The sequence below is a fragment of the Lolium perenne genome, chromosome 3 (assembly GCF_019359855.2).
Source record: "Lolium perenne isolate Kyuss_39 chromosome 3, Kyuss_2.0, whole genome shotgun sequence".
Lineage (NCBI taxonomy): Eukaryota > Viridiplantae > Streptophyta > Magnoliopsida > Poales > Poaceae > Lolium > Lolium perenne.
In genome coordinates this window covers 298,955,944-298,978,282 of record NC_067246.2, presented here as the reverse complement: position 1 = coordinate 298,978,282, position 22,339 = coordinate 298,955,944, and the positions used below count along the sequence as shown (strand labels likewise).

Sequence of the window (22,339 nt, the reverse complement as noted above, 5' to 3'; positions counted from 1 at the left end):
AGTTTCTTCACTGGGATAATCTCATACGAATTTTCACCATATGAGGTAATTGATGTCAGCAAAAATGAGCTATCCCTCCGGTTCGCAAGTAAGATTATTCTGTACATACCTCTCAAGATTTTAAGTTTCAAACTATAAGCAGATTCTCTGTAATATACTTGAGAATATTATAATATTCTTGGTTTTTTGCATGCATTACTCTAGAAAATATTGGTTACAGTTATATGTTGTAGACCGTACGTGTAAGTATCCAAAGCATCACCTGAATTTGGGAGCGGGAGGGAGTAGTCGAAATTATGCATCGGCAGCCACTGATGATGAGAAGAAGACTAATTAATAACTTAATCAAATTCCCATTAAACCCCAAAGCTCACTTAACTGATATGTTATTATACAACCCCAAAGCCCCAAAGCTTATTCAATTATTGCATCCTCTGTGGCACAGCTGCGCATGCCATGTGCAAACTTGATTGTTAATACTCCCTTCATATGGGTTTGTAAGTTTTGCGGATGTATCAAGGTAGCCAATTTGACCTATATAGTATAGACTATTTAACATAAGTTTATACCATTAGAAAGTATATATAACATCTCAATTTTCTATTGATGCATATTTTGTAATGTATATCTCATATTAAGTGGTAAAATTGACCTAAGACTACGAGTAGGACTAATAAACTAATATATAGAGTATTAGGCAGCGCTTGTTTCATGCAGATACTTGTTCCGCACGATAAGTGTATTAAAAAATCTGTTGTCGCTAATCAAGTGTTCCGTTGCACCTGATCAAGTCTTCTAGAGCTGCTTCGTCTCGAGTTGTTTTGACCAAAGTGGGGGCTTGAGCTCGAGGTGGGTTCTACATAATTTCAGCATATAGTACATGAACAAAATCCAAAAGCAGCCACCCTATGTACATAAGTATATACCTATGCTAGTGTATTGCGTGGTCCCTGAATTTATTCATGATAGAGAAGGCATAACAAGGGGATAAACAACAATCAAAACCCCAAGAACAAGAAAAGTATCTGAGAATAAAAAGCTAGCTTTCATTAGGTGCCAATCACATCATGATTACTTTGACGGTTTGACCCATCTCCTAGCTAGTACTATGTGTGCACCTCTACTCTTTCCTAGCACGCTTTCCTAGCTAGTTGGTTAATATACAGCCCAAGGTGTTCTGAAAAGGCGCCCTAATTATCAACATTGCAGAACTATGTTCATCGAATTTGTATGTGATGGTTCGAAATTTGCAAGTATCAGGAGGGTACTTCCAGCAGTATTCATGTTCAAAGCATCATATTACACTTTTTCCCTTAATGAGTTTACTTCTAAGGTTCTCATTAATGTTCTTAATGAGGTAATATCAACATAAGATCATCTGCTTTTCCCACTGGAGTTTTTTTAAGGAAAGTATACACGCATATTTCGAATAAATAAAGTGAGTTAGCTAGGGTAGCTAGTGGATCGATGGATTAAGTTTGGCTCAGTGATCCTCCGGATTTTCTTATTCTAATTTTGCTGGACAATGTAACCTCTATTTCGAATAAATAAAGTGAGTTTAAGGTGTAAAAAAACGGATGCATTAGAGACCAACTTTGGGTTGATGGTTGCAAAGCTAGTTTTACCTTCAACCTATTAAACGATCAAAACATATGCCACACATTTGTCAGTAAACCTGGTTATTCTCTCAATGTGAGGCGACGTTTGTGTCGACAGTGAGACCAGTGGTGACTTTGTCAATCTTGAGTAGTTGTTATGTCTCTATGTGCTCGATGTTTCTCAGGAAAAGTAAAAATATATAAAAAAGGCGTTGCAGACATACCCAATACTCTCTATACATTGATGATGCTCAGCTTGCCCAATATATTAACCCGTTTCTTATTTAACAGAAGATCTAAGTAGTAATCTCAATTATCATTGCATACTCCGCTCCGCAGCGCCGCATGCCATATGGTCGTTCCAGTCAGATACTTGCGCCGCGCGATAAGTAGATTAACAAATTAGTTGTCGCTAATCATGTGTTCGGTTGCACCTGATCTAGTCTTCTTGAGCTGTTGCATTGCACCCGCAATATTTTGATCGAAGCGGGGCTCGATCGATGTATAATTTAAGAATTCAGTACATGCACAAACAACATGCAGGCCGTTGGCCAGCGGCTATAGTTTACGGGGAAAAAGTCTGGTCTCCAAATCCAGAACCAGCTACCCAAAATATATACACTAGTTGTTTCATCCCACAAAGTGAGTTTACTGATGATAGAGAAGGCATAAACAAGAGATAAGCTGTAACCAGAACCCCAAGAAAAATAAAATATAGTCTACCATATCTTTTTTTTAGCAATATATAGTCTACCATATCTATATGAAAATAAAAGAAGTAGCTTTCATTAGGTGGCAATCATATCATGATTACTTTGGCCCATCTCCATAGTGGTTCATTATGCAGCCCAGAGTGTTCTGAAAAGGCACATTAGTATTAACTGGTACTAGCATGCATGAAAGCTAGCACTCCAGTTGACCAAGCATAGAGTTGGACGACCATATATACATAATCGGAAGTTGTATTACTATGCAAGGATACAATATTTACACATCTTGTAGCTGGTTATACAATTTTCCAACTACAGGTCCTAAAGCTAGACATACAATACAACTAACTGAGTTCAACAACACAGATCTTAAAGCTAGTTATACAGCTGCTCAGTTACAGATCTTAAGCAAGTATTATAGCATAATAGCAACCTTACCATACTGTACAAACTTTAGACACCTAAGCTTCCTCTCATCAGAAAGGAGCTTCTCATACCTGGTGAGCATACCTGTGCGAGTGTGCACATGGTCACAACCTCGCAGCTCTTAGGCACTGGCTCTATGCTGTTGATCTTACAATCTTCCTTGCTTAGCTTCCCGTAAGAAGGTTCTTTCCTGTCTGAAACAACTCTTGTGCATGCTTGTCCGTTGAGAGGTCATAGGACACCGTGACACCATCATTTCTGAGCATCCGATTTCTTTCAGAAGGTCGGCAACTGAGAATATCAGTCAATCTCAGAGCAACCATGAAACATGTGGAGCAAAGGCATTGTGCAACCCTTGCCTAGCCATCAAAATTGCATCAAGCGTGATATCTCTTTTTTTTTAGGGAAATAGCAGGCGCTCTGGTTTTGCACTACAGAGAGGGAAAACAATCCAAATACAAATGACCCAGGCACCACAACGTGCAGGAACTCAGGTGAAAAAGAAAGAAAAAAAAAAAACACCTAGGATGGTTGCCGAAGCAGTCAGGCCCGTACTAGCATATTTGTGACTATACCGACTCTATCATAGGCTAACTCCAGGAGATCAAAGTCAGCTCTGACCATACTCGTGGCGACATGCGCCGGCTTCGACTCTTGCTGAAAAATTCTTCTTCCGTGCTCTTTCCAGATATCCCAACATACATATACCAAAAGTGAGATGTTCTTCCTCTGCTGATCATCAGGTTTTGTTCTTCTGGCCCTCACCCACCAGTTGTGGATCGCCGTGGCTGCATCAATTAGCTGAACAACATCTTGGTGTGACCCTTGGAACTGCATGCACACCTCCTTGGCGTAAGGACAGTACAAGGCTAGGTGGTTCGCCGTTTCAGGATGCTGATCACAAAGGCAACACACATCATTGTGAGGCCATCCTCTTGCCAGCAGACGATCCGCAGTCCAGTTCCTACTTAGTAGCAGCAGACAGAAATAGAACTTGGCTTTTCCCTCTGCTCTTATCTCCCAGGGAAATCTCAAGGTGCGGCTGCTTGAGCATGCCAATGAACTGGACGTTTTAGGCAGAGCAAGCCGAATGTTTCTTGTCAGTTGTAAGGTTCCAAATAATCGTATCTCTATTCTCAGTGTATTCTCAGTGAGATGCACGCTCTGAATAGCAGTCCGAAGGTTCAGAAACTGATCAAGCTTAGCTTCACTGACCAGCCGGTGCAGCCCTCTCATCCATCGGCTGCCTATGAGGGTCTCCTTGACCATCAGATTCTTCCTCGAAGCCAATGGGTGGAAGAGAGGTGCGATGTGGCGTGGAGCCTGTCCATTGAGCCAACAATCAGACCAAAACCTCGTGGTCTCAGCATTCTCAAAAGAGATAGTTTGTACAAGCTGCAAAGAGGTCCATATCAGATTGGTCACAAGGCGTTGCTGTGCCTTTCCATGGCCGATCCTCCTCATCCCATCGGAACCATTGCCATTTCAGGCGAAACGCTAGACTGAAGGCCTCCAGATCTTTGATGCCGAGCCCTCCATAACCTGACAACTGTGCGTAACCTGTGCGTAATGATATCACCAGGTGCTCCATAACCTGAAGGCTCTCGACTGCGTCCTTCCAGATCTTTGATCCCATCGGAAAGCATGATATCTTGCCTGGCAAACCTGTGCATAATGATATCACCAGATATATGTGGTAATCCAAGAGATTAGTCTCAGCGAATGCCTTGCCCTTCTGCCTGATTTGCTTCATCACCTCACGGATCGCCATCAGGGTCTGCAAAAATATAGGACAGTGTGGCAAGTTAGGATCGAAAACATGTTGGCCACGGATTCTCTATCATGTTGGTGAAAGTTCAAAGTCTGACTTTTCAAGATGCAAAGACTTCACTTGTAACTGAATAAGACTAATGGTAAACAGTTTAACAAGGAATCCTACAGCATGCTAACTTATATCGACACAATTTACCAAGCCAATTAGTTGCTAAACTATATGCATGAGAGAAAAGACAGGATTTACCTGAAGCTTAGACTCGAGGAGCAAGGCCGACAGCAGGGGTGATACCCTTCAACCCAACTCCATCAGAGCTCAAGATTGCACTCAGTTTTCCCTTGCTTGGTGGTGGACATGCATAATTATTCTACGCAGCCAAGGTAAACAAGTACTCCTACAACACTTGATCACTTGCTGAGTTATTGTTTCCTGAAGTGCTAGTTCTGATAGGAGGAAAGATATTTAAAGACTACGAGCTAAAAGATTACTCGTGCTGAGAAAACAAAATACTGACTGTGTACCACAAGAAAATCTGGACCCTATTATATACTCCAGCTACTGCAAAGCTCGGCCAAGATGAGTTAGTGTATTCTTCTCAAGAAATAGCATGCTTTGTGCAGTAAGATACAAAAAGTGCATAGTTCATGAATTATCAATGTGTGTCCTTTTCAATCCAACTTATGTCTTTAAGCTGGTTTCAGCAGCATTTCATGTGAGCACAAGCTCATGTTAAATTTTTAACACACAATTCTTATTTGACAACACAAGCAAACACTCACACAAGCAAACACTCACACAAGCATGCACTCACACAATCTGCTAATCCCTCTGCCCGCTGTGCTTTAGACTCACTTTATTTTAGAATTTAGTTGTTTTAAGACTTATGTTCATTTTCAGTTAAGGGGGTAAAAGGAATATTGGAATTGGAATTTCTAAAGCACCATGAGTTCCAACAGCAACACATTTACTTGGCCGTAGACCTAGATTACCATTTTATGCCCATAACTGAATGGAAACAAAAAGGCATGGCAAGAAAGTATTTCCAGTTAACAAGACATCCATCATAACATGATGGAAGGTGAAGTCAAAGCTCTATGAGAGCATTGAGTGTCTCAAAAAAAAATGTGTTAACAAAGTTGTTTTCGATGGTGTTAAACTGTTAATAAATTACTTGTTAGGTGTTTAGTTCAATATGAGCAGGAGCAAGGAGTTAACCAACATGGTGACAATGGAGCCATTGGCAGATAACGAGTGACAATAATTGTTAATTTACCATTAGTGTTACAGCCAGAAGAGCCTAATAGCATGAGATAAAGTGCTCAAACAATTACATTGTGGCTAAGAGTTGGAGAGGATAAGATAGGACACGCCGATAACAGAAACTCTGGAACTAGAGGTACCACAACAGTTGGGTAAGACAACCACTACACTGAAGTCTGAACGATGAAACCTCAATGAAGTAATATTGTCGACATAGAAGAACAATCATTTTCGTAGTCATCTTTGAGCTTCAGATCGAAATGGCGATCAGCAAATAGTTCGTGCTCAAATTCCAGGTCAGAAAGGAGATAGTTGTCATGATGTTCACCTGCAAGAAAAACAACAGGTTAGTTGGAGCAGTTAACAGAAAGAGTTCCACCGTGCAATGGCACATGTAGATAACACAGTAGTTTATGCGGAAAATTGCACTGATCAGTTAGAATTACAGCCATGCAGGTCGTTTCTGCAAGAATCTTTTTTTGTGAGCAAAATGTAACTGAACCTGGTTTTACACAAATGCAAACCCAGATCATTAATCGCAAGTTACCACAAAACTATGCATTCATTTAATTTCCTGCCACGGACACACGTTGCCAGTTCATGTAAGGAAACAAAAGAAGGAAGTAAGCACGAACCTAGTCTTGAGCTTAAGTGTGTCATCGAAGGAAGAAACTCAGGATCCAGATCAAGTTTTGTTTCATCATCTCGGTCGGCCATGGATATCTAAAATACAGAAATAGTGAATATACCAAGCGGAAGTAAACAACTGCATACAATACACGCTGATGACATCAACAGAGCAAGGTGGGAATATTTTAGCTCACAGTTGTCAGTAATCACCATGATATTAACTAACTAAGCATTTTGTAGCAAAATTATTTTTTTGCAGGTACATGTGTGAATACCATAAAAAATTACAAATCTAATCCAACTCGTACTCTAGTTCCATACCACCATGTGTATAACAAAGTTTTGTGTCAGGAAATCAGTTAGCCAGACTAGGACAAATCCTAATCATCAGCAATCAGAACATTTAATAATTACTCCCTCTGTTACATATTAGTTGACGCAGATTTGGATGTATCTATACACAAATTAAGATGTATCTATACACATTTTGTGAATAGATACATCCGAATCTGTATGGAACGGACGGAGTAGTGCATTATTACCACCATTTTACTCCAACTGCAGGATAGTTGATATTAGTCCATGGAGACCTAGATGCACTCCATTCTGATGTATCATCTAGATGCACAACTACATTTCGTCCCATACTAGAGCAAATCTTGGATCAGTAAAAAGCTACAGCATACCTTCGATGGTACATCGATGTCATAAATACTTTCCATAGAAACCTGGAAAGTGCCCATTGCCTTATCCACCTTCTTCCGTATGCCTGATTCGGGATCCCAACATGACACAAAACAGACTTCAGTACTAATACACACAAACAATGTACTCCAGTAAGAACTTAAATTTTAGTTTTTTTCCTAAGAATGAGCAGAACCACCCCTTAAACCATCCTTACAAGACAATTTACAAAGTTACTAGAGATTACTGTCATAAAGGCAGTGCAATGAAACCGAAAACATACGCTCTTTTTGCTGATCTGCCATCAGTCTCTGCACATCATTTCCAGTGAAGCTTGCAGTTTCAATTCCATCCTTAGCCCACTCGCAGCACTTCATCCAATCCTCATCACTCAGACGGCTGGGTTTCGCCACGCCCTTTGAACCATGCACACTCTCCGCTGCTCCTGCTGCTGCACCCTTCCCTCCGGCACCGGCCGGCGGAGCTTTCCCGGCTTTACTCAGATCTCCTAGGGCCCTCCGTTCTCGCCGCCCCGCCCTGGCCGCAGGCCCGCGCGCGGCCCCCGCTTTCTTGCCATCAACGCCTTGCCAATCAGAAACAGAACAGGGACGGCGCAACGGATCAGCACTCGATTTAAGAGAGAGTTCGCCGCGAATTCGGCAAGGCGACAGGGTGGATTACCTCGAAAGATCGGCAAGTTCTCGTTTTGCACGAAGATTGGAGCCCGCGAAGCCAATTCGTGCTGCATTTTTATCAGATCGCGCGCGCTTCGAGTGAAGTGGGGGCTTGCGATTGAGCGAAATTGGAGTCTCGATGGAGAGGAACACCCTAGAAGTTGCAGGAATTAGTGTGCTGCGCAAAACCCTAGCCCGTCCTTGGATTTTGGAGGCTTGCCCTGGCTGGAGGAAACCGACGAAGTGAAGTGGAGTAGAGGCTTGCTGGGGAAAGAGGAAGCAAGGAGAGAAAAACGGGAAGGGTGAACGACTACGCGAACGACACGCGAAAACGTAAAATATTTCTGGATCGATAGCGTAATTCAGTTTTTTCATGAAAGCGTAAATCTACCATTGCATCCATTATCTTCCTGATTAAAATGTATTTTTATTCTACCAAGAAAGAACAAAGTATATACATATGATATTCTGGTAGATAACTGTGCACTAATCAGATAGTTGATGAACTGTAGTGCTGCAGATTAATCAGGAATCGACGAGTAATATTACAATTTGACTGCAAAATCGAAAGAGAGACATTACAATTGTACAGGAAGCACACATAAAAAAAATTAACAATAATATGCCAACGATGTGGGGCCATTTTCTTTCCTGGGCCGCTGAACGTACATACAACTCAAACACTACACTTTTCCAATTATTCTGGGACTCTACAGCAGTAACAGAAATTTGTACACCTTGCCGAAATTTTGTACACTCAAAGAATATACTCCCAAAAAAAGGGAACAAAACAACAGAAAGATTTAACACAGAGGACATGTAATTTGCAACCACTCTTGTATACACATTTGAAAACCTGTTTGTTGGGTTTCACGCCATTGCCGATCTACCGCCCAGCTGCCTTCAAGAACTTGTCGAATGGGCTTGCAGGCGGCAACCTGAAGGACCGGTCGTCGCTGGATGTCGAATCGCTGCGCCGCATGTAGTCCTTCCTTGTCAATGGCAGCTCGGGGTCGGACCGACCAGATGACTGCAAAATACGTGTATATGTCAGGATTTTAGGAGAATAAAAGGTTAAGAACCTGTCAGGATGCCCGGATTTGCAAGAGCATAAGGTTAAGAAAACATATAATAGAATTGCACATGCCTCATTTGTTTCAGGTCCATACTCCCCGGTTGAGCTACGTGAATTGGTCCTCGAATGCTTAAAACTCAAGAGCACAGACATCTTCTGCTGCTTCTCCATTACTAGGGATTCACATTGGCTCTTCATTTGGTCATATGATACAGGATTCGTGGAGACAGGAACGTTAGCAACTTGCCTTGCTGTCTCATGAACCTGAGAGCAAGTAGTTCAAGTACAAACAAATAAGGAGACTGCACATTTAATAAGAGGACGCAAGGGAGTTCTTCAGGTGTCATTGTTTTAAAAGATGATACTTACAGATTCCATCAGTTGATTCACGTTCAGAACATCGGATGAAGCCATAGATCCTGATGTTTTCCTGTCAGACTGAGACCCACTATGTTCAAAAACGATGTCGTCGTCATCATCCATCTCACAAGGAATAACTTCCTGAAAGCGCAAGACATGTAGCCAAAAAAGGTTAGGAAATAACATCACCGGCGAGTCATTATAACACAGAATCAAGTACTTGTGAAGGATACCTCATCGAAACAGTGATCATCCTTTTCTGCATACATTAAACAAGAGTGTGGAGTCTCCATGAATAGCGGGGCACCAAGAGGAAATGAATCATCCAGGGTGAACTCTTGAAGAAGCTGGTCTTCAATCCCCTCAAACTTCTGCAGTTTCAAGTGAATATACTCAATGTCAGTTACATTCTAGATTATGTACAGCTAGCTAAGTCACAGCTCGGATCAGTAAGTCTGAATCTACACCTCTTGTAAATTTTCGAATTTCCTCTTGAAGTGAGATATCACAATATCTTTTAACAGTGTATCGTCCTTATTGACAGCTGAAAGAAAAACTTGTGCATCACTTTCATCTTCCTCGGAACCATAAGATTGTGCAGAAGTCACAATGAGTCTGCAGTCATCGATCAGGCAAAGATGAGGGTCAACCTGCAAAGATAATAAAGCACATTATATCATGCTAACTGTATAACTGGACAATCCAAACGAAATATTCACTTAGTGGATATTAACGAACCATTATCTCTGGCACTGCCGCTTTGACAAGATGGGTTATCTGTGGAATATCAGCAACATTTGCCGAAAAGATAAGCATTGCTGATGCCATCGTATACAAACACCTTCTCCGAGATGGCTGCACAACATCTTCATTTACAGAGAAAAATAAAAGACAAAATCAAGCCATGAATTCAACTGCTAAACTGGTACGAAATATGTTGCATATGGAGGCCATTATCTTTCAGTTGTTAATAGATAACTAACAAACAAAAATCGCTTTGGTGAATCTCAAGCAGGCTATCAGCTTTTGCAACATCATTTGAGAGGCAGTGTTGCAGGAACTTACTATCTTGGTTCAGAGACAACCTCCTGAGAGAGAACGCCAACTGGAAACATCGAACTAGTGCCACGTGACTGGAGGTCTGTCATCAAAAGTAACTGGTCACCTAAACAATACACAAGATGGTACCTCTTGTTCAACTATCCTTGGAATCTAAGAAAAAGTTTTCATGCTTCAACTCAAATGGAGTACAGAATACTGGTTCAAATGAATATGGCTGTCGTAATTACAACGCCTTCAGAGCAAAAGTAGCCTTTTAACTTACAGGTCCAAGTTAAATCTATCTGTTATCATTTCTAGGTCTTCATAACAAAGTAGCCTCTAAGATCGCAAATCCTACTTACATAATTCATTTGAGGGAAGATTATTTACCCCTGGGAGGCATTGTACCCTATATACAGTAAGATCTTGCTTTGAGGTTTGCAAATTTTATGTCTCTACAGTCCATACTATGCATCATTGTACTCTCTGCGATGGAACAATCCATATTTACCTTATACTAATCCACTTCTAGTTGTTAGGCACTGAAAATAGACCCTGTGTTAGGCCGCGGGGTATGTACAAGGGACTTTATTAAGGTGTGAAATAAGGATGTGCTACAAAGAAATGATTAAAATTCTTGGTAGGAACAAATTTCCCTATTTGCTACTCCCTCCGAATCATATTACTTGACATAAATATAGATGTATCTAGATACATTTTAGTTCTAGATACATCCATTTTAGCGTCAAGTAACATGGATCGGAGGAATATATGAATTTCTTCCCTTGAGTAGTAAAATGCACAGCATAAAGCTTGACTTACTTTTGCCTTTGAACACAATAAAGCAATGGTGTAGGTATGGCACATTGTTTCGAAATTTGAAGGTGAGTTATCTTCCAGAGATGCTTGACTCCATATAGATGAAAGAAGAAGAACAAGTTGGCCACTGTTCAACTTCATAAACTTCAAGTTCTGCTCAGATTTAAGGAAAGTAAGAAGTTGTATCAGTTGGACGGTCAAACATTCTGAAGTAAAAAAGTAAGTACTAAGAATACTAGCTGGACTTCATACTTCATCATTAAACGTGGTCAGACGATGCTCGTTGAAGCATGGGCTCCCTGAAGATTGCCTTGTATTTGGTTCTGTATGTGCATATCCATTCTCAGCACTTACCACGGCTTCTGATTTCCCATTTTGCTGCGGGGATTCCTTGATCTCAGAAGAAAAAGCTGACAGGGCCAACAAAAGCACGCTCTGTGAACCATTAAGCTTCATTGGGACTGGAAAACTTATTGCTGACCACGGGCATAACAGCGAAGGAGCGACAATGGTGGAGAAAACACGGTGTGAGCCAATCCTTGTCTTATGGTCTGGGTGCATCATTGCTAAGAGAAGCTGATGATACGAAGCTTCAGGAAATGCCTGACATATACGCAAGGAAAAGGTCAATCAATATTGATGTTCTACAGCTAAAATATTTCTCCACGGTAGTGGAAATATCAAACTTACTTTCTGATTGTATGATGAATTGTACACAGAAGCTGCTATTTGTGCTGTGCGGTAAACAGATGACACTGTTGTCCTGGCGATGGTGGCAGTGTACGAGAGATTCTCAAGCATTACGCTGACCATCTCAAGAATAGGCCCAACATCCCCAACCTAATAAGCCAACGAAAAACTTGTTATACATTTATGCTAACTAGAATATAGGTTATTGTAATTAAGTGCCAAAAGATTACAACAACCTTTTCTGTCAATTGCACCAGGCACTCCTCCAAGGCCACATAAAGTTCACTGTTCCACTTATCAACATCAGCTTGAGCATTTGCTGCTTCAATAGCACAATACATACATTTCCGCAAGTGTTTTATTAAGTCGCTGATTGCACTAGTTATTGTCACTGATGCCTGCGACTTTGCATGCTTTGCAAGATGGCAAGCAACTTTTACAATGCTGATTTGCTTGATGGGCATCTTGGCAACACTTTTATGATCAATGTGCTTTATCGTGAAAGATAGAAGCAAATGGCCATTTTGCCCTGCAAGTATAAAACAAGAAACAGAGTATTAAATCTGTCAGCCGTTCAATATTTTCAACTGAAAAGCAACACTGAAAGGGAAACAAGAGAAGAAATTGCATTGGTAAAAAATGCTGCACCTGATTTGTCCATCAGTGTTTGCATTTCTTGTAGAACAGAAAGGGCAACCCCATTTTCAGGAGACCAATAATTGTGGCTATCAAAAAGGCGAAAAAGAGGATCAAGAATACGTCGCACTGTTGTTGCCTCCTTTGCAATATCGGCCATGTTACGCAAGCAAACCCTTGCCCAGTGCGCCGGGTTCTCGGATGCAACCCTGCTAGTACATAAGCAAGTAATGAGAATAAGAGGTGCATTGTTGTCTAGAAATGGGGTTATTACGTCAGCAGAAGATCTCACATTGTATCAGATGCTACTTTGGCGCTATTTTGCCCAGCCCCAGATACTGACAACGTTGTCAAATCATCGTCATCTTGAAGTCTGACAACCTCTTTTATTGAGAGTGTATGGTTAGCCTCATAACAGCTTATTATCACCGAGACAACCTGGTTCGAGAATGAATTGGAAATTAATCAGATCCCCAATTTGAGATGCTATTTGGCTGAAACAACTCTGCTAACATTTTGCTTCATAAATTGCAGTTTCTAGTCCAGTTTGAATTAAAATTAGTGTACTACATTTCCCGTATTAAGTAAAGACCTGCAATTTCAGAATTTTCTGGACTTTGGTTATACTTATATCTCTTCCCCTTATTCGATGATCTTACTTGTACTGAATCTCATACAGGAAATAAATATTCCACAGAAAGTATCCTGCTTCCATGAAATAAACTTGCATCTTCTGACATAGTACAAAAGCAATAAGGACTTACTTCATCGAGTTCCATTGAAATATGTGAGTGGTCACCCATGTATTTGACCTGATTACAAGTGATCAAACAGTCAGGCTGCGGTACAAAATGTTTCCAACTTAATCACTATTACTCATATGATATTACTTGCTAGGAAGAATCGGTAATGCAGAGAGAGTAACCATGAAGCTAGTTTGACAGAAAATTTCATATTTGTGAAGCATGTGAGATTGTAGAAACAGATGGAATTTGTAACTGGTTCATTTGTTCTACATCATTATTCCTAGTTTAACAAAATTGTAAAATAAGTCCTTAAATAGCTGGCAAACATAAAATTGCCTTCTCCTTTTCATCAGAGCAATTAAGTAATGGGTTGTCTTACCATAGAAGCGAGAGCTTGGAGTGCAGCGGATCGAAGGCGGAGTCCTTTGTCATCTTCCCTTTGTTCTTGGCCAATTTTGCATAGTTTTGGTATGAGGCCTTCTAGGCTAAACATATGTGTGCTGTCAACCTACATTAACACCTAATTAGAATTTAGAAATTAAGCAGATATGGCAAGTACCAAGAAGATAAATGAAATTGTAAGTTGTTATATGTCATGTCAATAACCTGTCCATTGAGGAAGTCGACGAGCAATAGGCAACCCTGAACCTGCAAATCGTCGTTTGATTCCTGATCAAGAAGAGTGCGAACAAGACACAATGTGCTCGTAGCCAGCAACGGTCTGAAAAGAGAATGATCTGATCAGTCAATTAGCCAAGATTGGTCGCGACTGTATCACTGAATAGACAGCATTTGCACTCACGTATGCTCCTTGCATGAACGCAGAAGTTTCCTATAGATGCATGGAACCACTTTGGCCAACATGAAACTCTCATGTCTCAGTTCTTTATAGCATCTCTGCTCAAGGTACTCTGTGATCTGTCCGGGAAAAGATGATAAATTAAATTCTGGTTTACCATGCTCGTTCGAAGATTCACTGGTCAATCCTGAACAGGGAATTAGCTAAGCGGCATCCCAATTTGGCGATTGACTATAAATGAAAAAAAAAAAAACAGCGTTTCACGAAAAAAGAATTGCAGACTCTTGATCAATTGTCAGCACAGAAGTAAACAGTAAGATGACCACTTGGTCTGTTGCAAGAATATGGTTTGCATTAATGAATTCAGTTTCTTCCCCTAATTGATTCCAGTCTAAAGGAACTCGAGTAACAAGTATTTGACGATAGCAAGGAAAACCACGGAGGAGGCCGAATGTAGTACCTTTGGTATGCGTGTAGGATTTCTGGAGACATAATCGCAGAGCTTCCCGATCCTTCTATCATTTGGCTCTCCATCCTAATGCAGCATCCAAGCTCAATTAGCAAGCTCCCATACATTTGGATACAAACAAACTCCTCATGCAGGACTAGGTACAGGGTTAGCAAAATTCGAAAGGTAGCAGGCAGGATGGGCCATACCGCGGGCAGCTGGTAGATTTCCGAGATGATCTTCTTGTACCTCTTGACGGGCTGCCGGGAGCGCGCCCGCAGCGAGGGGCAGAAGTAGCAGAGGCTGCTGCACGCGGGCAGCACCCGCCGCGACATCACCCCCATCTCTGTCCTCCTTGTCTCCTAGCCTTCCTCTCCCAAAAGGCAAACTCTTTGATCCAAATGTGCTCAGACAACACGACTGCAGCTCCCAGCTGTCTTGTTACCCTCTTTGCTGCGGTGACTCCAAGAACTGAAATCTCTTCTGCGTGGATCAAACTGGGCTTTAAGCTTTGTGGCAGGGGAGTAGAGCAGACGGCCCCTCGCTTTCCTCGTGCTCACGTAGCCAATTGGAGCCCCTTGGACCGAGCTGAGATCAAGAAACCCGCAGATATCCCCCTCACGTCAGAGTGAGACCCTGACCAAATCAAATCCAGGCTGGTGGGATTGGGACTTTTAAAAAAAACGGGGATTTGGTGATGGCTGGGTCAAATCCGGCAAAGAACGCGGGGCAAGAACCTTCTCGCGAACCCCCCGGACCGGACCGCGGCTCGACGGAGGCGAGGAAGGGAGCCGCCGGACTTGATGAGCACGAACAGCCCTGCGAAAGATCAAACCTTTTTCGTCAGAATCGCATTCCCGAACTGCCCAGATCGCGGGGGAGCGCAAATTGAACCGGCGAGCGGCGGCTGGCTAGGGGAACGGCGGGGAAAAGCGAGCGCGGATCCACCTACCTGGGTCCTGGGAGGAGGCCGCAGGGGCGATCCGGCCGCTGGCGATGCGGCGGCGGCGGCAGGCTGGCGTGCGGTTGGGGTGGGTAGGGGCAGCTGGCGGACGCAACAACGGGGCAACAACGGTCGCCTACTTCGTTTGGCCTTCAGTGCCGCGAGGAAGGGGAGGAGTAAAATCTTGGTGGCAGCTGGAGGTGCGGCGGAACATTCATAGCGGCGGCGGCTAGGCGTAGACAGCTCAGGGGCGAGCGCGTCTGCGCGTAGCGGGTTTTCTACTACTACTGTGCGTGCGTGCGAAAGGGGATGTTTGGAGGGGCTTTTCGGCAAAAAAGGAGCCTGGTTTCCGTTTCTTTTTTCTGACAGATCTCTTCTTAACTGGTGGGCACGTAGCACCAGGCTGCCCGTTTCTGGTCGTCCGGCTGCAGGCGTGGCGAGGGGAAGTTACGCTTCTGCCCTCCGCTGGTTCCAAGATCGGAAGCGTTCAAGGAGACGAGGTGGAGGGTAGGATGGGGATTCCGTCCTCGTCCTACTCGCGCTTCAGGGATTCGAATGGAATCGCAGGGTTCTGAAGTTTGACGTGCGATCCGAGGGAGAGCAGACCGACCGTCATCAAGACGGGAACAGGTCTCGCGCATCCTACGCTTCGGGTGGGAACCACGTTTGCCCTTTCTGTCCCCTTCTAGTATCTTCCCTACCTATAAATAACCAGACGTACAATACTAGTGAAATTTTTTAGTCCGATTTTGTATTTCCTTGAAAAATATGCGATTTTTAATATTTTTTCAGAATATTATGGGGTCGGGCTCGGCTAACCCGGTTAGCACCTATCGGGCTCGAGTAACCCGACTGAGCATCATTCGGTGGGCTCCCTCTTCGCGGAACATGTCGGACTAGCCCAACCCGACAGCATGTGATTGGCTGGACGTCCCCAATTTGGGCTATTATTCTCATTTTTCTTGTTCCCACGTATTATCCCCGCTCCTTTCCTCTGCCAACCCTTTTCAGCCATCTCACCTCGTCGTCCCCAGCTATAAATCGAACCACCGAATTGTTTTCATGCAGCAGTTTTTCTCTACCTCTTTTTCGTACCGCCAACCTTTTAGTGCCATGAGTGTGCCTTGCTTGGACCAGGACTTTAGTTCGTCGAAGATGAAGGATGCAAGCTTGCCGTCAGGGATGAGAATGGAGCGTTGTTGATGTGGCAATCTTGTGAAGGTGGAGGAGGTGGAGAATTTTTCATATAAGTTTGCCATGAAGTTTTTCATGTGTGCCAACAATGTTCATGATGCACCGACATGTTCGTCGTACCCGAGGCCTCCGGTATGTTGTAAGCGTGATAAATAGACATATTATTCGTGTTGTTGTTGTTTCTTTAGTTTTTGTTGCATTCTCATCCACCCTTCTGCACGTGATACCATTGGATTCACATGGAGTGGCCTGAGTAGGCGGCCAAAGAGATTGGGGATAGGCATCAGCATGCCCCAACTTCATGGCGTAGGAACATGTGAGAGAGAAAAGGAGCTCAAGAAATATCACGGGGAGCAACGATACCAATGCAATTAACGCGAGCATATCAATAATCAAATCGCATGTGTGCATAAGCAGTAGAGGTCATGACACGGCTATTCTTACAAAGCGATGTTATTTCAATACCACGTCCAAAGCACACACAAGTTGTGGGAATGATTTGTTCAATCCAGAGTAATATGTAAGACACAGTACGTTTCAATTGAAACAAGCATTAGTGAGTGAGGACCTCCTCATAAACAACTTGTACAAGAAGCCATATAACTAGAAACCACTATTGAGATGATTGTTAGACCGTATGCATTAAAAATATCTACAAATAACTTAAAGATGTTAAAACACACAAAGTTACACATACATATACACTATGTAATTTGGGAAGTGAAGAAAATAATTGTAGACCCATGCAATTTGTCATTTTTAATTTTCTCTATATTTACGGAGATTTGGTTTCAATATCCTATTGAGGGGCCATTGAAATATGACAAGTAATGTAACTTTCATTACAAAATAAAATTTAAATTTTGCACACTGCATGTATATATTCCAATGATATACATTAAAATGTATAAAAACATGTGCTTAATATTTATCAACGATTAAGTATCCTAGCTAGGTTAAAAAAAGTATGCTCGTAAAGACTTTAATGTCATTAAAATAATCCATTTATAAGTACAAAAATTAGTATAATTCTATTTCCAAAGTGCTAAAAAGCAAGTGGGTGTTGGTTTGATCCAGAGAGCACTCCAATCTCGTCCGTCAGAGCAACTTGAATGGGCCTGGTCGCGCGAGACGGTCCAACGGTGATTTGTCCTAATATCAAAAGCAGCACGTTTCTTTTCCCATTTCATCTCAATCAATTTGCTAGGGTTCATCCGCACGGAAACTGGATAGGCACATAATTTCAAGTGGTGTGGCTAGAGAAGATCGTCGATGTAGCGGCTATGTGTGAGGGCACAGAGATCATCAACGGTGCGCGCGTGCTTAGAGCATAGAACTCGCCGGCAGTGAGCGACCGCGCGCGGGGAGCGTGGAGCTGGCCCGCGGAGCTCGTCGGTGGAGGTGTGACGGTCTCGAGTGCGATTGGGTGGAGGTCTCTGTTGTAGACGAGGTTGTGTGGTAGATCCATCTTATGAGCACAAATTTCACAGAATAGAGACAATGCCCCTATACTAATTCCAATAATCCCTTGATTTGAATTTCACACTTAGTGTTAGCTACCCATGTTCCCAATTTCGTGCGGTTTTTGGAGGGTTTTTTTCAGCATGGGATTTAGCATTGGAAGGATACTTGCAGCGAAAGCACGCGGCCACCAACAGCGACCAACAGCGGCGGTGGTGGCGAATAGCAGCCGCATGGTCGACATGACTAAGTGTTGTCAGTGTTTGGTGTTAGTAATTTAGATTAGATTAGTATGTCGTTTGGTACATACTCCCTCCAATCCCTTTTAATTGACCTGGATTTAGTACAATATTACACTAAATCCGAGTTAATTAAAAGAAATCGAAGGGAATATGTGCCAAGTATAATTAGAGCATGTTGTTGAGCTCCTTAACTGGACACGGATTGGAGACGACGTTGATATTTTTGCGGACGATGAACACAATACGTGTAAGATTGTTGATATTGATTTAGTATTGTATATCTTTATTTCTTTACTATTATATTCGAGTTGGTCGTACGTCATACAACGCGTTTGGTGAAGGAGATTCAGATCATCCTAGTCGTCCCATCTAATCTCACGGTCTCCGCTCAAAATCCATCCGTTCAATTTACTTTTCCATTATTTTTATGGTAAGTCATCCCTTCTTTCCTTTGTTAGGCCTGATCATGGTATCAGTCAATCACGTATCGATCACAGGGATAGGCACAACCAAGGAAATTTAAATAATATGGAAAGGGAAATTGATATGGAAAGGGAAATTGAGTACTGTAACATGGGAATTGTTGCGGATCATCAATGAGAAGATCACCACAATCCACAGGCAACCCGACGTAGTGCACCGCCCCAGGCCACCCTTCCTCGACCTGCCCGCCCTTCGTGTGCAGTGCTCTGTGCTCAGTTGCTCACCTTCGTCGCCCTGGAACCCAGCCGCCACCTTAGAAGAACATGTCGGCCTCCCATTGCATGCCTCCATTAGCGCTATCGGTCGGTCGGCCAGCGCTACCGCATCTGTTCCCTTCCGTCGGCGACCTCCCATCGTTGGCCAGGTCATGTCCTCCGCCACGGCGCATCCTGTCGATGACCTCCCCCATCGCCGGCCAGGTTCCCCCGACTCCGCCATGGTGCACCTCGCATAAATAGGCGATGCAGAAGACATCCCTCTCCTCAGGAGGACCACATCACTGAGCTAGATGTGGCATGTGCTGCATCAACGTGTTGAACGATCGCGCCGCCGATCCGATGGCCCAATCCTTCAGGCCGACACATACCAACGCTGGCGCATCGGTTTGCGCCAAATTAGGTATTTCAAAATTTTGATTCACGTCCAATTTCAGCCCTCCTGATGCTCCTTTTGCACTGATTTCGTCCAACGGCCTCTTCTTGGAGTAGTATAACAATGGTTTAGACCATGTTTGTTTGGTATAATTCGAGAATACCAAGTATGAACCTGTATATTCCACTCCTATATGTTATGCAATCGGATGCTAGATCGCTACTATTTAAAAACAAGCAGATGTGGTCTTAAACTTCTAAGTGCTAACCTGTATATTCCAGTACATAGGCAAAACTCTCTTCTTGGAGTATTGTCTGTGCTAGAAAGTCAAACTAGCAAACACTTCTTTCTCTCTTTCTTTTCCACTTTAAACTAGGCTTATACAAGAAAGGATATTATGGAAGTATTTATTGGTTTATAAAGGAGAATATAGCAAAATAACTTCAATGGTGGAAATGTGGAATAAAGTTTTGTCATGGTAGCCCATTGCATATAACTAGGAGGCTGACTAGGCGATTTGCACAAAAATAACCCAAAAGTGAAAGAAAAGCACAGACTGGCCCTCCGGCGAAACTATTTCACCAATCTAACCCTTTTGTGTGGCGCCCCTCCCATGGGCGCCACACATGCCCATGTGGCGCCCCTCCTGCCGGCGCCACCCTCCCAGCCGACGTGGCGCCCTCGACGCTGAGCTGGTGCGCCCATCCGACGTGGCAGCATGTGTGGCGCCCCTGCCAGCGGCGCCACACATGCACTTGTAATTGCCCACAACATACTGTGAGACAATTCGTCTGGGACTTAGCCGTTTTGCGAGGCTCTATGTGTGGCGCCGACGCCACGGGCGCCACACTAGCACGTGTGGCGCCGATGCCACGGGCGCCACACAAAGAGGCTCGCGAAAACGGCTAAGGACTTATCGTCCGGAGCCCCTGGATGTTTTCGAACCAGAAGTAGATATAACTTGGCATGTGTGGCGCCGATGCCATGGGCGCCACACAGTGCAGTGTGGCGCCAGTGTGGAGGGCGCCACACATTGACTTGTGTTAAAAACATGAAAAATCCTACCAAACTCCAACAGTTTTCATTGCATACAACAAGTAGCAGTCTCAGAACAAGTAGCAATCTCATGAACATACACAACAAGTAGCAATCTCAGAAGATGTAGTCCACATCGTAGTAAGTAAATTCAAACAACAAGTACCATTACAGACATTGTTCGAAATGACGTAGGGTTCACAACTCAAAACTTATGAAGAGTTCACAACAACACGACGCACATCCTTGTGTCGTCCTCGACGTGCCGTCCTCGCGCGCTGCTTCCGGACGGCCATCCTCTTCGTCCGCTATCGTGGCTGTTGTTGCTGCTGCTGCTCCTGCTGCTCCTCCTGCTCCTCCTGCTCCTCCTGCTCCTCCTCCTCTGAAAAGAACGGCTCGTCGTTCCTCATCCTCGACAAAGCTGATCTCCGCGGCGGCCCCTCATCCTCCTCAGTGACAACCTTCTTTCCTCGGTTGACATAATCTTCCGGAGTGTACCGGTTTGGAGCCTTGCCCCTTGGCTTGAACTGGTAAGCTGACCGTGGGGCTTGCTTGGAGGTATGCTTTGGAGGTATGGCTTGACTCAGAATTAGCTCGTCCTCAGGAATCTTCACAAACATGAACACATGAGATTACAAAAGTTGAAATTAGTAAGAACATGTTTGACAGCAACAAAATAGTCCATACCTCCCGCTCTTCTGAAGAGGAAGATGTAGCGATTTTGCCTTCCCGGCAACCTAGCAAGCTGGCTAACCGTCGCATCTTTCGTGCAGTGTTCTGCGTCATGCCGTTCATGGTTACAAAGCCACCACATCATAGTAGCGTACATTCAAAGTTGGTGATCGTACCTTAATGAAATACCGCAACGGTCCGACAGGCTTGTCATCTCTCCCGCTCTGCTCCCACATAACCTCGCACTCCTCAGCTGTTTTTTGGATCTCCTCCCGCTGTGACAAACATAGCATACACAATTGAAGCGAGCACATGGCAATGTAGATGATGTACTAGTTAGTGAGAGAATCCATTACCACGAAGTTCAGCTCGGAAGCAATAGAAGTCGATCTCCCTCTGCGAGCAAAGGTGTCGTGCTGGCTTTGCCCAACCTCATCGAACTGGATGGGGTCGTCCAAGATGTCCTCAGGATACGCGTGCTTAACTAACTCGATACGCGTGTTCTCATGGAACCACTCGAGGTAGTTGTTGAAAGCGGCGAAGTCGTGAGGCACAATCTGCTCAGGGCCAGCATTCCGTGCCGCTTCCAAACAGTGTTGGAACGCTGCGACGTGGCCGCTATGATGGACTGGCCAATTTGTGATCTTCCTCTGCCACTGCCTATCAAGCCTGCAAGAATCAACAAGTTAGTTTGTACCTCTTCTATCAAGAATCTTCCATCGCATGATTCCAGAAGTTTACCTATGAAGCGCCTTGTCCGTGTCTTGCCACACTGGTGGGCACTCCTGATACAACCCAAACTGTCTCATCACTCTTTGCGGCTGATGGTGTTCAACAAGCCACATGCATATGAGTGGGCAGCGCATACGCCAGAACCACGCCTCCTCCGTGCACTTGTGGTTGAGGTCAGCCATCCCAGAGCCAATATGGTAGTAGCTACCATATGGCTCCCATTCCACCTGCAGCATACAAATATTTCAGAATTTAGAACATGCCAGTAGAATCAATGAAAACTAGGATTGGAAAAAGAGTGATCGGTTACCTGCTCAGCGGTAAGAGTGTCCAACTCCGCAGTGTACTGCCTGTACATGATCATTGGATCGCTCGTCATCTTCGAGACATTGTCCCAAAGGTATGCCCAAGTGGGCTCCCGATCAAGGTTCTCATGGTGATGAGGCCATGGCCTCTCGTTGAGTACCCTGGGACGCCCAACTGATAGGTGGTCCCAGCTCCATACGGAAAGTGGGAGCATGCATCCACCAATACCGCCGCTCCCAGTCCTGCTCCCAGTCCTGCGACAAGCTTCGTCCAACTGCGCACATAAGACATTTGGTTAGTACTTTGTCTA

At 43.8% G+C, this 22,339-nt stretch overlaps 3 protein-coding genes across 4 annotated transcripts; all 3 read right to left on the bottom strand.

Moving 5' to 3' along the window:
- Window positions 1-2,526: 2,526 nt before the first annotated feature.
- LOC127345020 (uncharacterized) lies at window positions 2,527-5,591 on the bottom strand. Its single transcript, XM_051371418.2, has 2 exons — window positions 4,755-5,591; window positions 2,527-4,511 (listed from the first exon to the last, which is right to left on the bottom strand). Exon 2 carries the CDS (start codon window positions 4,196-4,198, stop codon window positions 3,278-3,280), a length of 921 nt encoding a protein of 306 aa, XP_051227378.1. The 5' UTR covers window positions 4,199-4,511; window positions 4,755-5,591; the 3' UTR covers window positions 2,527-3,277.
- A 137-nt stretch (window positions 5,592-5,728) lies between these two features.
- LOC127345021 (uncharacterized) lies at window positions 5,729-8,029 on the bottom strand. The gene is made up of 5 exons (XM_051371419.2): window positions 7,764-8,029; window positions 7,366-7,665; window positions 7,085-7,167; window positions 6,404-6,491; window positions 5,729-6,096 (listed from the first exon to the last, which is right to left on the bottom strand). The coding sequence occupies exons 1-5, from the start codon at window positions 7,828-7,830 to the stop codon at window positions 5,960-5,962; spliced, it is 675 nt and encodes a 224-aa protein (XP_051227379.1). The 5' UTR covers window positions 7,831-8,029; the 3' UTR covers window positions 5,729-5,959.
- Window positions 8,030-8,358: 329 nt separating this feature from the next.
- LOC127345022 (protein SEMI-ROLLED LEAF 2) lies at window positions 8,359-15,567 on the bottom strand. Of its 2 annotated transcripts, none has more exons than XM_051371420.2 (20): window positions 15,323-15,567; window positions 14,580-15,189; window positions 14,383-14,457; window positions 13,926-14,041; window positions 13,730-13,844; window positions 13,503-13,631; window positions 13,142-13,189; window positions 12,670-12,815; window positions 12,390-12,589; window positions 11,978-12,270; window positions 11,742-11,891; window positions 11,304-11,654; window positions 11,055-11,204; window positions 10,257-10,332; window positions 9,930-10,057; window positions 9,659-9,841; window positions 9,425-9,562; window positions 9,201-9,332; window positions 8,904-9,095; window positions 8,359-8,786 (listed from the first exon to the last, which is right to left on the bottom strand). In XM_051371420.2, exons 2-20 carry the CDS (start codon window positions 14,712-14,714, stop codon window positions 8,643-8,645), a joined length of 2,901 nt encoding a protein of 966 aa, XP_051227380.1. In that variant the 5' UTR covers window positions 14,715-15,189; window positions 15,323-15,567; the 3' UTR covers window positions 8,359-8,642. The 2 variants fall into 2 exon arrangements, with proteins under 2 accessions (XP_051227380.1, XP_051227381.1); XM_051371421.2 differs by having other exon boundaries at window positions 12,390-12,586; window positions 15,323-15,566.
- Between the last annotated feature and the right edge of the window lie 6,772 nt (window positions 15,568-22,339).

Coding starts and splice junctions, on each gene's coding strand:
- LOC127345020 (XM_051371418.2), bottom strand. CDS start 4,198: ATGAGGAGGATCGGCCATGGAAAGGCACAGCAACGCCTTGTGACCAAT.
- LOC127345021 (XM_051371419.2), bottom strand. CDS start 7,830: ATGCAGCACGAATTGGCTTCGCGGGCTCCAATCTTCGTGCAAAACGAG. Junction 6,492..7,084: donor ACATCGATGTACCATCGAAG/GTATGCTGTAGC, acceptor TCTGTATTTTAG/ATATCCATGGCCGACCGAGA. Junction 6,097..6,403: donor ACACTTAAGCTCAAGACTAG/GTTCGTGCTTAC, acceptor TTTTTCTTGCAG/GTGAACATCATGACAACTAT.
- LOC127345022 (XM_051371420.2), bottom strand. CDS start 14,714: ATGGGGGTGATGTCGCGGCGGGTGCTGCCCGCGTGCAGCAGCCTCTGC. Junction 14,458..14,579: donor AAATCTACCAGCTGCCCGCG/GTATGGCCCATC, acceptor ATGCTGCATTAG/GATGGAGAGCCAAATGATAG. Junction 9,563..9,658: donor AATTCGAAAATTTACAAGAG/GTGTAGATTCAG, acceptor TTGAAACTGCAG/AAGTTTGAGGGGATTGAAGA.